The sequence below is a fragment of the Diplotaxodon limnothrissa genome, linkage group LG11 (genome assembly GCF_057381915.1).
Source record: "Diplotaxodon limnothrissa isolate DT_005_m linkage group LG11, D_limnothrissa_male_GT1.1, whole genome shotgun sequence".
NCBI lineage: Eukaryota > Metazoa > Chordata > Actinopteri > Cichliformes > Cichlidae > Diplotaxodon > Diplotaxodon limnothrissa.
Window position 1 is genome coordinate 34,755,882 of NC_140606.1, and position 15,905 is coordinate 34,771,786.

The window sequence follows — 15,905 nt, forward strand, 5'->3', positions numbered from 1 at the left end:
AGTCTGGTGATTTACCATTCCAGTAGAATATCTGTTTCAGCCCTCCTGTCAACTCCTGCTGGAACAAAAACATCGAATTCCACATTTTGGGAAAGCCATCGGAGAACATCTTGACATTAACATTTTAAATGAATCGCGGCCCAATAACTTCATAAATAATTCTAACACATTTAGTGCCTTCAATCATCAAAACACATGAACACCATGGCTGCAGGAACGCTATGACTTTGTTCCGGGTCAAGGATATGCCTCCATTCACTTCTTATCACTCGCTACAATATGGCCTGTTTAATCATTTATGCATTCTAATGGCTCAGGTTTTTAATGGGAAGTCTCTGTTTCAGCCCTGTACCAGAAGTAACTATCGAGTGCGGACAGCATACACCATTCGACCCCCCAGCGTAGGAAGAGAGTGTCCAGACACGACCGAAAAGGAGCCCTGCAGCCTTAACCTCAACTGTTTCAACTACTTCTACAACATCACAGGTAAAAGGAAATGTTGAAGAAGCCCAGGTTTATAGCCTAACCCACACTCATTGGTTGGTTTAAAATGGCACACTGAATCTCCCCAAAAAGGATGTACTGATATAAAAGTCAAAGGGCTTTTTTGCTGGTTATTAATAGAGAAACAATCATCAGCTAATAGCAGCTGTTTTTTTTAACAATAATCAGGTGGAGAAAGAAAAGCGTCTTACAGACAGTTCATGGCAGGAAAGGCACAGACTCTTGGGACTATTAATGGTCTGTTGTAGTTACTGCAGTCATGTTGTGTTTGCTCCTTGAGTATTGTGATTGTACAATATGTTTTTATGGCTCAGAACAGCAGGACGCTCCACACATTGTCTTGGAGAAGGTCCTGGCTCACTTGAGCCTTCCAGACTATAAAAGCTAGCCCAGACAAACTGCTAATAGCTGTTTTTTTTCGTATCTTTTATTTAGACTCCTTCCAAGCCACATACAAAGAGCAGGTTTGTGAATTCCTGTGTCTTCCTCCCCTCACGCAGATGGCTGCCCCTCCCTGAGCCTGATGTTCTTTTTTCCCACTGTTGCCAAAACATTTGCTCATAGGGGATCATCTGATTGTTGGGGTTTACCCTGTTTTCTTAGTATTATTTTAGCGTCTTTACCTTAGAATATAAAGCGCTGAGAGGCAACTGTTGTTGTCATTTGGCGCTGTATAAATAAAATTCATGTTCATGCATGTTCAGGATTTTGGCCTGGGTGTCTCACACCAGAAGTTGCTGTGGCGATGATACATCTAACCAGTGTTAATGTTCAGTTAATATGTGAATGTTTAACAACGCCATGGTGATGTAACTGCGTGGTGGCATGGTGACGCAGGAGTTCCTTAAAATAGTAGAGATGTGCTATTAATCATCAAGTCCTTACTGTGAGAAGTAAAAAGAAGTATTCTGGACTTTTTAGGTTTGTCTGTGTTATTTCACTACATTTCCGAGTGGATGAGGATGATTAACACGGGGATTGTGGCCCCCTGGCAGTCTGCATCATCACGTATTTCCTGAAAATGGCAGCATTGCTGCTGCTTGTGTGATTTCTGGGCTGCTGTCAGTGATGTGAACCAAATCTGAACCAAATCAGTGACATGAAAATCAGCCCCTTAAATGTAAGCCTTAAAATGCAGCATCCATTTCAGATTGAGCCCCTCACGGGATGAGCGATCAATAAACAGCTCATCTATTTTCTTTTTTTCATTATCCTTATCGCTTTTGTGTCATTCTAGTAGGATAATTGCAGACCATGCGGGGTGTTATCAAAACCTTGTATAATGGCAATGTAACGTTAATAGGACTGTTTTGAGTCCAGCTCACAGCTGGTCTTCACAATGCTCGTCTCTAAAAGCCGGCTATTTATTGGTTGGTTGTTTATCTCTTTAGCGCCGGTTTGCACAGGGAGGTTGAATAGGCACACATTAAGTTTGATTTCTCTGCAGCTACAACCATTAAAGCCTGGAAGAGTACAAGTAAACCAGTTGGCTGCAGGCCACTGTGGTTAAATGCCTTGCTCAGTGGCACCTCTGTGTGTGACTGCTTAGAACAGAAAACATTTCTGATTAACTGTAAACAGAAAGATTTCCAAAATAGATTTGAGCTGGCAGCCTACCCGAGCCTCCCCCTCGAATCCTCGGGACATCACAGCTCCACCTCACATGTCACTGAGGTTATGCATTAATGTTTCATTTTGGAAACTGTAAGAAACAATTTCAATAGAAGCGAATAAAAGCAGAGTTTGGCACTCACTTAGTTTGGAAGCCCACCCTCCTGCTCCCTCTGCTCTTTGGAAGAGGTGACACATTATCCCAACTGCTGAGTTCACAGTGGCATGCAGGTATCCTGGGGTATATGTACTTAATATATGAGCAGAAATTATTATTGGGTATTCTTTTTCCATTGTTGATGCAGAGATCATCCAAGCTGCTCCTTCCTGCAACGTTTCTCTCCTTTCCTTGCTGCCTTTCTCTCTGTCTCTTACTGTCAGTCTTTCTTGTTGCGATCTCCCTATTTCCAGTCCCCAGAGTGCCACAAAGCTCCTCAGCAGAAGGAGACACAATTTCCCGAGTTGAGCTTGCAAACGAGCTCACTGCAGCTAAAAACAGCCGCTCATCGCACGGCGCTCTTCGTGAGTGATACCTCAGCCTCCCCGTTGTTGCAAGTTTTTTTCTTTTACTTCTTTTTTTTAAGCAGCACTGTGGTTGTTTAAAGGCAGTGAAACCCCAAGTCTGGAATAAAATGCTGCTTTTTCCCTTCACAGAAATAATTTTCTCAGGGTGCCAAGTTCTGCTTCCTAAATCTTTGGATTTTTCTGTTCATATTCAGCTTTTAAATTCTGCTTATTTTTCAAAGGAGGCGACTCAAATCAGACCAAATGGCCACACAACGCAATTCCGCCATAAAAAGACACTAATGGCAGCCAGATTTAATAATAATGGATTGGATTTATACAGCGCTTTTCAAGGCACCCAAAGCGCTTTACAATACCACTATTCATTCACTGGTGGAGGCAGCTACAGTTGTAGCCACAGCTGCCCTGGGGCAGACTGACAGAAGCGAGGCTGCCATATCGCGCCATCGGCCCCTCTGGCCAACACCAGTAGGCAAGTAGGGTAAAGTGTCTTGCCCAAGGACACAACGACCAGGACAGAGAGCCCAGGGATCGAGCCGGCGACCTTCTGGTTACAGATGCGATTCCCAACCCCCTGAGCCACGGTCGCCCAGGGGGTCCATATTTATTGGATATAAGTGAGATGTTAGAAATCTTAAATGACCTCTTTGCAGGCATCTGTTTTTAAAAGTCATCTTCAACAGCCAGAAGCTATAAAGACTCCAGAAATACAACAAAGCCACACTGATTATTTTTAAAGAGGTGGCAGAAGGAGACGAAGAATGTAATGCCACAAAGGTAATGAGCTGAAGTCAAAGTTACAGTGTGGCAAGTACAAGGCATGCGCACTGCTCTGCTGAGTCATCTGGCAGCTTAAAATGGTTCATTTATATGCTTGGCATGTGTATCCTAAAAGGTCTATGTAGTTTCTGCTCTCTGATGGCTGGGAAATTTTAGTGTGTCAGCAGTGGAGTTAGTAATTAACTTGATCGTGTCGCATTGTGTCAATACGTCATATCAAAAACTCTACCAATTAATTGATGTTTTATATAAAAATCCTTGTTCTTGTCCTTGCTGGGAGACTCTGTGTATGAGCGTACTGTATAAAAGCTTAAGGTAAGCAACTTTCAGAGAGGAATGAGACAACATAAAGCGACAATGCATTTTTGTGTGCTCCCCCATTAAAAAAGCCGAAGACAGACTACGGTTGTTTCTCACTGTTTGGGATTTATTCTCTCTGAAGTGTAAAGACTTTGTGACAGCTGAGGCATTCGAACACTTCTAAACAGCGTCTCCTTGTGTTTTGTCCCCTCCACATCATCCCGCTTGAACTGAAAATACATCCAAGTACAGAGGCAGAACACTTGTGAAAGGCTGGTTTCTTGTGACTTCAATGCTTCCTCCTCTTCTTTTCGCTTCTTGCTCTCATCTAAATCATGACACCCTCTCACCTGCCTTCCAGCTCTGCTCGCACTCAGGGTGGTAAAATCAACAGCTGCAACCTGCTGAACGCTGGCAAATATTTGATATGTGGTAAAGTTATGTGCTCTCAAAGCAGGCAGATAACAGTTGTATTGTAAGGGTCATTTAATGCTGTAAAACACAGTGCACTTGATGCCAGGATTACCTTTTACGTGATAGCTTATTAGTGAACGCTGCTATTTAATAACTATATTAATTAAGTAAGTAAAGTAAGTAAAATTTTATTTGTATAGCACCTTTCAAGACAGAAATCACAAAGTGCTTCACAGAAAAGCTAAAACATAAAAACAGAAATCAACCAAAAGCAAGTTTAAAAAGATAGTGGTTTCATTTAAAAAAACAGCTAAAAACCTGAGTCCACAGATCTCAGGCTTAAAGGAAGGGAGTTCCAGAGTCTGGGGGCCACAGTTACAAACGCCCTATCACCTTTCGTTTTCAGCCCGTATGCTAGACGACCAGCAAGCCCTGATCACATGACCTCAGGGACCTGCTGGGGATGTAATGATGTAAAAGATCTCTGATATAGGTTGGTGCTTGTCCATGCAGAGCCCTGAATGTCAAAGTCAAAATCTTGAAGTTGGTTCTGAATTTTATGGGGAGCCAGTGCAACTGGATCAGCAGGGGTGTAACGTGGGAGTATTTAGAAGATTTGGTCAGAAGCTTTGCGGCAGCGTTCTAAACAACTTGCAAATGATCCACAGAGGCTTTACTTAAACAAGTGAACAAAGAATTGCAATAATCCAAATGAGATGAGACAAATGCATGGATGACCATTTCTAGTTCTGAGTGTGAAACAATGGGACTCAGCTTAGCAATATTTTTTAAAGGATAAAAACAGGAGCGAACCAATAAATTAGCATGAGTGTCCAAAGTCAGAGCTGAGTCAAAAGTTACACCAAGGTTCCTGATAGAAGGTTTGGCAAATGTCAACCAGTCCAAAGCAGACCCTGATATACCCACCCAATGTCTCAGCCTATCTAGCAAAATGTGATGGTCAACATGTAGCCCTCATTTACTCAATACCATTAAATAAATGGGCTTTGGGTTCTTTTTCTAGTGTACTCTCGTACGATGTTTTAAATTAACTTCTCTTTTGTTTCTGGGATCAATGAAGCTTATTCCTTAACAGTAGCACTACACGCGAAAATTAACACTAGTGTCTATAGTGCAGTAAATCATGTCATACACCATGTAAAGTAGAGCATTGCAACCCTCCTTTAATTTACCAAACAATGAAAATAATAAAATGGCAGATTTCAGTATTCAGGCAAACCAAAAACACACACAGCAATTTACCCACTGTACACAGAATCTCCACACATACAGTGTAAACCACCAGTGATAAAACAATTATAGTCCCAAACTAAACCTAAAGCCGGCAGAGATAAACCCTACGTTGCAGGCCTGTATTGCTCCAGTATAAATCCAAAACGATCTCCCAACCGGAAGTTCTTCACTCAACGAGCAAAAAATAAATAAATAAACTCAGTACCTTGTGAAACGTGCAATTCCCACCAGCTTAATCCAGGTAACAAGTTGTCTTCAGCTCCGTCAGAAACACTCCGCTCTGAATGCAGTAGCACAAAGATGAGGAAGGTCCGTGATCTCCACGTGCTCCACAAGCTACCTGTTTTAGCTTCCCACGTTGCCAGAGGTACTCTGAGTGACGCGGGCACTCAGAGGGACTATCTGGGGTGTGTCCGTCGTTAACCAGTTCGGTAACGATCCTCTGCAGCTTGTTATGTTCCACAACTATAGCGAAACGGCAGCCTACAGTAGTCCTTATTAGCGAACGGCTGGGTTAGCCTCACTTTAACTTAATGCGTGCACAGCCGCAAGAAACAAAGCACACAGTCCAGCAGACTCACGCTGAAACTTTACGTGTTATGTCACTAGCTTACCGACACTGTGACTTATCTGTCCGAAAAGTCAAAACACACTTACTCTTAGTACATAAAAAACAAGCTAACTTCTCCGGATGCTCCGTGTAACTCACGCACACCTCTTCTCGCGCTCTCGTCTCTTTTTCCCTTTTCCTTCTCCACCCTGTGTTACCTTCACCGACCTTATCCCCGTAGGAAATTACAGTTCTCACAAACAATTCACAAGAAAAGAAAGATAACTTATTTTAAACAATGCAAACATGTTTTTAATAATTTTACATGAACTTTTACCTTTTTAATAAACAAGAAAATTTAAATAAATGAACTCTTTGATATTTATATTCTCAGACTTCACTTATCTTTTACTATTTATGCATCTTTTAAACCCGGGTTACAAACAGTATCAAAGGCAGGCGTCAAGTCCAACATCAGCAAGGCAGAGCATTCTCCTGCATAATTCATCAGGATGTCACTGGAGAGACTCCAATAAGTGCCGTTTCAGTAGAGTGTGCTCTACGAAAACCAGACTGGAATTTATCCAGAATGCTGTGTTCATCTAGAACAGATAGAATTAACTATATTAAATAATCATTAATCAAGTAAGCGCTGTGTTCTGTCACAAACCCGCAGATCCTTATCACCCAGCTTAGCAGTTCCTCTCAGTTATTCGGAGCATTTAGCATCTTTCAGCTCATTATTTTGGTATCCAGCATCCAACTGTGTTTGTGCACTCAGAGAACTCACATCAAGGTTTTATTTGCAGACTGAGCAGCTGTTTTTGGTGCCAAAAAAGCCTTTGAAAAGCTGCAGAACCACAGAGCTAGCACCTAGCAGGCAAATGTACCAAAGCTGTATAGTAACTAAACAGCCAGAATTTTCTTTAAGTCATTTGTAAAATGAAACTGTGCTGAAATGATTTGTAGAAATTGTGGTTTTGTCAACAAATATAACTCCAAATAAATGCTACTGTTGATTCGCAGCATCTGTGATCGTTTCTGCCTCCAAGTTGCGAAAATTACAAATTGAGGACTTGTCTTAAATGAAGACTTTCTCAAGAATTCATTTGAGAATCAAAGAAGAACTATTCAAGTTGATGTGGTACGCTATAATAAAAGTAATCAACTTTAGAAAGAATTTGCATAATGGAATAATCCAACTTTGACACATTTGGGAGAACACAGTCTCAGTTCAATTAAATAGCACATTTAATGCTTTCAGTGCAAATCATATCTATTCAGATCATATTTCAGAACTTATTTACAGTTTCCTTAAAGATCTGGATGCCATGCTTGATTTGTTTGTTGAAGCTTTAGAACAGCTCTTTGTTTTACTGCCAGTGCTATTGGTAAGCCTTTTGTAGAGTTGCACTCATAAAGTTCAGGGCAACGTTGCAGTGCTGTCTTTGTGCTGGATTATTCAACAGTGTTTATTTTCAGTTATTTGCAGAAAACAAACTGAAATTAGTTATTTAAACCACAGCAGATGCCAAGTCTTTGCATATTTATTCAACTTATTATCTGGTGTTATTTATATTTTCTGTGAGAGAGCCATTGTTGCTCCGAAAGCTTGACATTTTCCATTTTGTGAGTGTGATAAAGAAAAAGGAACAAAGCGAGATTGTTTCTCTATACGACCTTTCCGATTATGTTTCAGGCTACATGTACTGTGTAAAAATAAATCCTCGTAGTATTAAAAAAAACATCGTGCTGGGCATCACTACAAAGTACAAGAAGTTCCCAGGCTGTTGCTGCAGCACAGAAAAAAATGTGCCTGGAGTCAGCATTGAAAATGAAGTTGTACAAACAAACATCAGGACCTGTGTTAGAATCACTACCATCCTTAGAATCTGCATTGTGTCGAATACTCCAAGCATGCTATTCAGCTGGCCCAAATGTAACCGTTCACCATGAACAAACCATCAACAGCCATCAGATCAGGAGTATCCTGTAGCACTTCTGCATTCTCACTGTTGCACATACAAATTTCTCTTCCAGGACTAGACTGTCATTTTCGAGCTTCACTCCTAACACCCTGAACTGTCTAAAGAGGACCCTTTGGAGCCAACTTCTTGACATGAACCAACATGGCAGCTCACAGCTTGTCTTTACAAGCAAGTTTTTTGGCTTTTGGCTTCTTCTCGCCTGCCTTTCTTGGCAGATTTAACTTCTGAATTTCAAGTTGAAGATCCTCCTTTTGACAATGCAAAAAAATCCAGCTTACGTTGCAGGTGGTATTTATATAACAGGACTGCCACTGGGCATTCCAAACACTAGGAAGAGGTATGCCACTGGGTATAAGGTGACTTCTTCAAAGGGGGTCATGGCAAATTGCTGTTCATAGGCACAAACAGCAGTGCCGTCTTTAGCGGTGATTCTCAATATTTGTGTTAATAATTTTAATGTTAAAACTAGTAAAATTGTGAATATGTTTTGTTTCTCTTCAGACTGGAGTACGTGTCAGCTGAGTCCAAACGCTGTCTGTGGCGGCGGCATCAAAACCCGGATGCTTGACTGCGTTCGCAGCGATGGCAAATCGGTGGATATAAAATTCTGTGAAGAGGTGAGACTGGAAAATCCTTCAGGTGTTTGCTTTTGGACCTTCCCTTTTTGTTTCTTGGAAGAATCCAATTTTACTTTCTTTGTTTGACACTCTAATTTCTTTTCTTAATGACGTGATCACATAACTCATTAAAATATATTATCGCACCGTTCCAGTACTATTCAGCCCGAAGCAACATGAAATATTTAAGAATATTCCCATGCAGAGATTGTTGTCGTTGCTTCTGGCTGGGCGTTTTATTCATTCATAATGTGTCAACTCCATGTAATTGTAGCCGGCGGGCTGTGGCAGAGCCTTCCCCACAGCTATTTAACCCTTGGCCCACTTCATCATCTGGCTCATTCACAAAAACACACTGTGTCAGGATGGTTTTCACAGCAGCCTTTATAATCCAATTCAGCTGGCCGGAAACCTGCCCTTTGCCAGAACAGAGACTTCTGGGAGTTGCAGTACTGAGAGGTCAAGTCAGTGTCTGACCATAGCAGATTGAGTTTGCAGCGTAATGATTGGTTGTCTGTTATGTGAATGATTTGATGATGTGCTGTTTGAAACATGTGCTGCAGATGAATTTGGAGAAGAAGTGGCAGATGAACATCTCCTGTGTGGTCGAGTGTCCTGTCAACTGTCAGCTGTTGGAGTGGTCGGCCTGGTCAGAGTGTTCACAGACCTGCGGTCTAGAAGGTGAGAATTTCACACACACGTTTTTGTCCCGAGCAGCTTCCAGTGCCATCAAAATCCAGGAGTATGAAATCGGTAACCTTTCACGAACAAGACAACTTTTCTAAACACTGCGCCTCCTTTTCATCATTAATTGCACATTAATCTTACTGATTTACTTCCATTGCTCTTTTCAAGTGCAATAATGAGATTACACTGGAGTAAAGGCAAATGCCAACATAAACAAGTAAACGAGATAAATAAGTTCAGGCAAAATAATGAAGCACATATACGTTTAAGATGGTCTATAAATGTTTTAAGACGTGTTATAAAAGAGGATGCCAGATTGTAAAGTTGCACTTCAGTCTTAATGGCAAATGGCCAAACATAGATTCTTGAATTTGCAACAGACGACTAAAGCTAAAACAGGTGAAACACAGGCTCCTGACGCACACTTGTAATTCACCTGGTAGAGCAGGTGGCCCAGGTACCATGTATCCCATTTGCTGTCTGTCACTCATGCTCTCTCCCCTCACTTTTCTGTCTGTGCTACACTGTCCTATCAAATAAAAAATAATGACCATTTCCAACCACCTTACATTCCTGTTGCTTTATCTATATTTACCATTTATCTGTTGAAAAAACAAGATCCAACTGTGATAACAGAGCTATTATTGTTTTTACCTCCTTAGTCCGTCTTTACTGTAGCAAGAACTGCCAAACAAGCAGTTTTTAGTACTTAGTACTATGTCTACCCATCCATCTGTGTGTCTGTCTGTGCAGGATGCAGTTTTATGTAAACTCTTGGCAGCTTTACCAAACTTTACAGGTGTGCATTTGAAATCAAAACGTGGGCCAAGTTTATTGATAGGTGTAGTCTAAAAACTCATTGTTCCCACAGCTGGTGTGACCACATATTGGAGTGTGGTCAATTGTGTACATGTGTGTGGTGCATTTAAAAAAATGTAACTGTAGGAGAGGATTTTTTTTTCTTGCAGAGTTTGAGATATTCCTTATTTATCTGATACTAGGCCCTCACACGTCATCTGAAACAAGCCATTTAAGCTTCTCCTCCTCCCTTTCTTATGATTTACTGGCTCCCACAAACAGAAGAGAAGAAGTGTTTATGAGATGACCATGTGAAGGAAATGTATGCTCACTGATGTACAGAGTCAGGAGGAATAAACTGTCTGAAACAGGGAATTACTTGTAGAAACACTGACCTTTGAAACTGGCCATGTTTAATGTCCCCAAGTGTAACTATATGTAACCAGTGTGTAACAAAAATACTAGAGGATGCCAAACTGCAAAAGGAGGATGGGTAACCACAATGAAGACACATCTGCAGAAATGATGGAACAATGTTCTGGTTGTATTAAAATGTTGTGCTTTGTATCACAACCAACAACAATAATCAAAATGATGTGCATGCACAGAGACCAAGAAAGTAAAATAAAGTCAGACCAGGGTCTTTTAAATGTCAGTGCTATCCAGTTCACGCCTGCTGGCTTATCTGGGCAGTTTATTAGTGTGAAATTAGCCAAACAAAGGATGGATGTTTTGCACAGTCTGTCCTACCACAATTTAGGGAATTAGATTGAGTTCCATATGAGCTGTGGCTCGACACCCATTGTAATAAAAGATCAGCGTACTTCTATGGATTTCCAGAAGGTCTGTGGACTCTCAGTTTGTTTAATTTGGGGTTTTTTTTTTAATCTCCAACTACAAAAGAAACCTGACCTAGGAGCAAGGTCAGAGTTATTTCACATGCATGCTGATGTGGGACTAAGCAGCCTTACCAGTGTAACCAAAATGGGAACAGTTAAAGGCGGGACAAAAAATTCTATTGATTAAAAATTTTATTATCCATCCAGGTCAGAAACTAATGATAAATAAATAACAAAAACCAAATTACTAATTCCTACAAAAAGTTTCTACTTCTGTTTCTTACTGTGGGCTACATACATGTTATGTACACATGGTACCAAAGCGTGTATTTGGGAGACACGCATCTCAGACATTTCCAAATGTAGCTAGCTAGAAAAACTCCCACAAACAAAGCAGAGGGAGTCTTTATTTAAGTCAAAGTTACTGTGTTATAGTCTTTCCAAATGACCATAGAAAATTTGTCGTCCTGTTGCCTAGTTGTTGTTCCAGGAGTTCACACAATTGATTCTGTCCCATTATATGTTCCTGCTCCTCAGGGCCGAGGGAGCCCTTTGAAGAAAGGGCGCTACAGCAATAGTTGGTAAATCAAAAGGAATAAGATAAAAAAGGTTTTTTTTACAAAAAATAAAAAAGGGCAAAGGCGGGGACCTTATTTGATGTGCGTTTTTTCTGTGTATGTGTGGGGGAAGTTTTTTTTTTTTTATTGGAGTGGGATATGAAATTGTACAGTTTGCGTGTCAATGTGTGGGAACGCTGGTTGTTTTATGTGTTGAAAGCCAATGTAGGTTGGTAAAGGTGGATTTTGAGGTGAGCACTTTGCTGGATTGTCAGTGTGAAAATGTAAGTGGAATATGCAACAAATGGAGGGCTGTGAGAGTTGAGAGTGGGCAGTTTAAAGCAGGTAGACAGGAAGGTTGCTTTTAGAAACGTGTGTGAAGGGCTTCTATGTCGAGTCTTTCAGTTAATTCATAGCATCAATTCTGCACTTAAATCAAATGGTCTCCGGGGTTCTGCGATGAATTGGATTTATTTAAAGAGGTTTTTCTGATTGATGTGGAATAAAAGCCTTTTTACTCAAGTTGACCAAGAACCAATCAAGATGGTAAAGGGAAAAAAGGTGCAGTATTTCATGCCATTTAGAAACTCCTGCTCTGTTAAGTGAAGTGCTATTGTGCGCCGTAGGATTAATTTAATACATTCAAAACAAACGCATACACATGAATTTAAATGAGCTGTTTATAGAAGGAATGGATGACTGCTGTGTGGCACACCACAATGGTCACTGCATGTGTTTCTGTGTTTAGCTTATTGTTCAGGGGGGAAAAAGTCTCTTTGAACTTTGCATTAATTGTATTATTTTATCAAGAAACCAAGAGCTCCAGAGGCTTTGAAGAAAAAAAAAAACCCCTCCTGATATTAATTTTCTCTCATGCTGGTAAAACAAAATGCTCAGATTTCAGTGCTGGGGTGGAGAGTTTTCAACACAGGAACCTGTTGTTCTACTTCAGTTCTACTTAAACAAGTAAAAGTGACTTTCTTTGCTCATATGAAGTAAATCTTTACTTCACAATGTAGCGTCTTTATACTATTGACATTGTTAAACTTTGGATTGGTTCCCTATAAGCCTCACTTTCCCTATACTGTCTGCTGCTGAAAACATTTCAAGGGGGAAACAATGTCAAGCAAAACAGTAAAGGGACAGGAACTTTGTTTTTCCCAGAAGGAAAGGGTCCAGTGGATGTCCTGCCCCAATCAGGCTGACTGCCACCCCAACCCCAGTTAGCCCACCACTGCAGCATGTGTAATAGGCCCTGGGCTGCTTAGAGAAATAGGAGAATGTGACAGCAGTGTTTGCAATGTGCACCATTAGTGGACGCACGGTCAAACATACCTGCCTTCAGTGATGCAAACCAGAACACAAACATTGCTTCATGACAGTTGTAAAACTGAGAAGATTATGCTACTGCACTGACTTTGTCAAGTCTTCCAAAAATCAAGAGTGAATAGTTTTCTGCGCTAAAGGAACGACAACAGCACAAACACAAGCAAGAGTAACCCACATGAAAGGTGGTTCCATATAATTTTGGGACTGCCCCCTGGTGACAGTACACAGCAGCAACATTTAGACAATGGTCTGCAAAACTCTGCATAACGTCAGCGCACAACATTAACACCAAATGGCTGGAACAATATCGTTACTCCTGGTGATTTAAGCTCATTACTTGGACATCTTTAGAAGGAAAAACTGCACTGTATGCCGTAGGGGTTTCATTTTCCATTCAGGATAACAATGATAATCTCGGCTGTGAAGGTTCTCAGTCATCCAGGTCATCGTAGTCAAAGGAGCTTGCAAAGAAAAGCGTCTGGACTTCTTTAAGTTGCTAATGATAATCTTGTTTCCTTTCACAGTAGGGAACACATTTTGAAGTGGAGAAAGTCTTAAAAAAATCATGAATTGAACGTGCTTATGGGTGTGGAGATGCTCTAGGAAAAAATGACGGAACAAAAAGACAGACATTCACTCAATAAAGACAGTTCTGCGACACTAACCTATTTCCACTAGATCAACAAGTAACAAAATCCTGCTTATATAAAAGTCTAATGAGAGATCCACAGAAAACCAGAGATAAATTTAACCTTTTTTTTTTCTTTTTTACTCTCCAGGTAAGATGTGGCGACAGCGGTCGGTGGTTCAGGCTTCTCAGGGCGATGGCCGACCGTGCCCTTCTCAGATGGAGCAGTGGAAGCCCTGTCCTGTCCGACCCTGCTACCGTTGGCAGTACAGCCCCTGGTCTGAGTGTCGGGTAGAGGTATGTCAATACATATAAAAGTTATACCATAATCCAGGTACATTAAACATTAATAATTGTATCGACCTCTGTCAGCTACAAGAAATGGAGCTCAGGCACAGCTGAGATCAATACTCTAAAACAGTTTGAGCCAGAAGGTGGATTTCAGGAGGGTGAAGTCTAAGAACCTGATAAAAAATAATGGAGTCTTTAGTATTGATGAACAAGCTCATCATTTCCCCACTCATACGGTTATTTTGAGAGATGGACAGTAAAAAAAAAAAATCAATCTAATGCATCTTTAATGCTGATGCATTACTGTAAACCAATACCTTTGCCAAGAAATTTGGCAGCCTGTACACTCAATTTTGCATCGTGTGGCACCGGGTCAGATTATTAAAAGCATCCAGTGCAATACTTTATGACATAAAGCAAAACTTTTCAAGAGTAAATGTGGTTTTATGGGGACACACAGAGACAGGTAATGTCATCTGTTACTAACATCCTTTGCTGCCCCTCACTTAAGTTGATCAAAAAGGAAGTGCTTATAACCTCTGCCTTCCTCGGCTGTGTGAGAGTGAGAGGCAGAGACAGTCGACATTTTATTAAATGCACTCTGCATTCACTTCAGAAAAAGGCAAACCATCCTGTGGGTGGTAACCTCTTATCAAACTCCAATCAGGACCCAGCCTGGAGGACTCCCAAATGATATTACCTAACTAAGCAAATGCAAATATTAGCAGAAAATGTATCAGATAGAATGATCCTGTGAGATATTTTGTTCTTTCATGAACAAATATAAAGGACAATTTAACTCCCACACGGGAAAGAGACTGAAAATATATGGGGATGCTTATCTTCCTTATACTTTTATCTATTAAAATACATTTTAATAGATCTCTACTCATAAAACAAAACAGGACAATAACAATTCTTCATTTAATCCACCAGGATTTTTTCTCCATCCCTTCCACTCTTTAGTGTCCCAATAACGTCAAAACAAGAACAGCAGACACTCTGTACTGCCCGCCTGCCAATAGAAGGTTATTTCCAATACTGCTTTTGTGTTTTCAACGCCCTACCAGTCTTACCCACATAATAAAATCCACAAGGGCACTTTAACAAGTGGTCTACATGTGCAGTCCTGCATGAGATGCTATCCCTGACCTTAATTTTCTGCCTTTATCCGAGTGTGGAAAATGGTCCCCTTTAATCATTTGTTACAGTTCACACAATTTCCAGACGAATGACAGCTTAAAAAGTAGAGGTTTAACTCATCCATGTTTGTATTTGTGCTCTTTTGTTTCTGTAAAAATACAAACCGCTGTACATATTGCAAATATATAGAACATATTCTGTTCTAAGCAACAATACATTTCCAGGTCAGGTATGCTGCCTTGCTGAGAAGCTGGAGGTGTGCAGCTTAATGCCTGCAGCTTTTCATCCTACAGCTCAGCTCAGCGATGCTTTTTACTCTTCTCTTAAAATGTTTGAGACGCATAAACACTTTTTGTATTTGTTTGACTTTAGTTGATCTTTCCATCAATTCAAATGGCAGAAGTTGAATTTACTAGGATTATTAAACTGCCATCAGATTGCTGCAGGTTTGTGTGACACCCCCTTCCCTCACTGTGTTAACTCATCACCTTCTGTCTTCTTCTGTGGTGTTTATGTCCTGTCAGAATGTGGTTTGTGGACACGGCATGCGCTTCAGGAACCTGTCCTGCTTCGTGTCGGACGGCTCCAGCGATGGCGAGGGCAGCCTGGTGGACGAGGAGCTGTGCAGCAGCCTGGAGGTGGCTGTCGATGGAGACAAGCAGATCAGACTGAAAGAGAGCTGTGTCCTCCCATGTCCAGGTAATAATGCTGACTTCAAGGTTTCAGTGGTAATTATTTGTTGTTTGGGCTGCATGAGCAACCTTGGAAAGTCCAAACACTGAATAGAAGCAATTAGAAGCACAGTCCACTGTTATTAAAAAAAAGTTCTCTAATGAAAAAAATTTAATCAATTATGACTTTACTCTTACTTTACTTTACTTTAATTTTCTTTAATATTCTGTGACTGAAATAGCTCCTCCAAATCAGCTTTTTGCCACACAAAGTAATAGTAAGCTATGGCAGCAATATGCTGGATACTATTAACCTCAGTCTCTGTCAGTAAAACTGATCAGGCATGAAGTACCCACAAGGAGTCTATAGACTTTATGTAAAAGAGCCCCTTGATTTTTGGGTTTATTTTTTATTAGCA

The 15,905-nt window shown here is 40.7% G+C and overlaps 1 protein-coding gene across 2 annotated transcripts in view; it reads left to right on the plus strand.

Annotated features, from left to right (window-relative positions):
- Window positions 1–15,905, plus strand: part of thsd7ab (thrombospondin, type I, domain containing 7Ab) — a 230,880-nt gene that overhangs the window by 178,009 nt on the left and 36,966 nt on the right. For both annotated transcript variants that reach the window (XM_085366672.1, XM_085366673.1), the window contains 5 exons: window positions 345–486; window positions 8,428–8,543; window positions 9,107–9,224; window positions 13,533–13,678; window positions 15,340–15,514. In XM_085366672.1, the coding sequence (XP_085222798.1) occupies window positions 345–486; window positions 8,428–8,543; window positions 9,107–9,224; window positions 13,533–13,678; window positions 15,340–15,514 (697 nt within the window). The remainder of the gene's footprint in view (window positions 1–344; window positions 487–8,427; window positions 8,544–9,106; window positions 9,225–13,532; window positions 13,679–15,339; window positions 15,515–15,905) is intronic.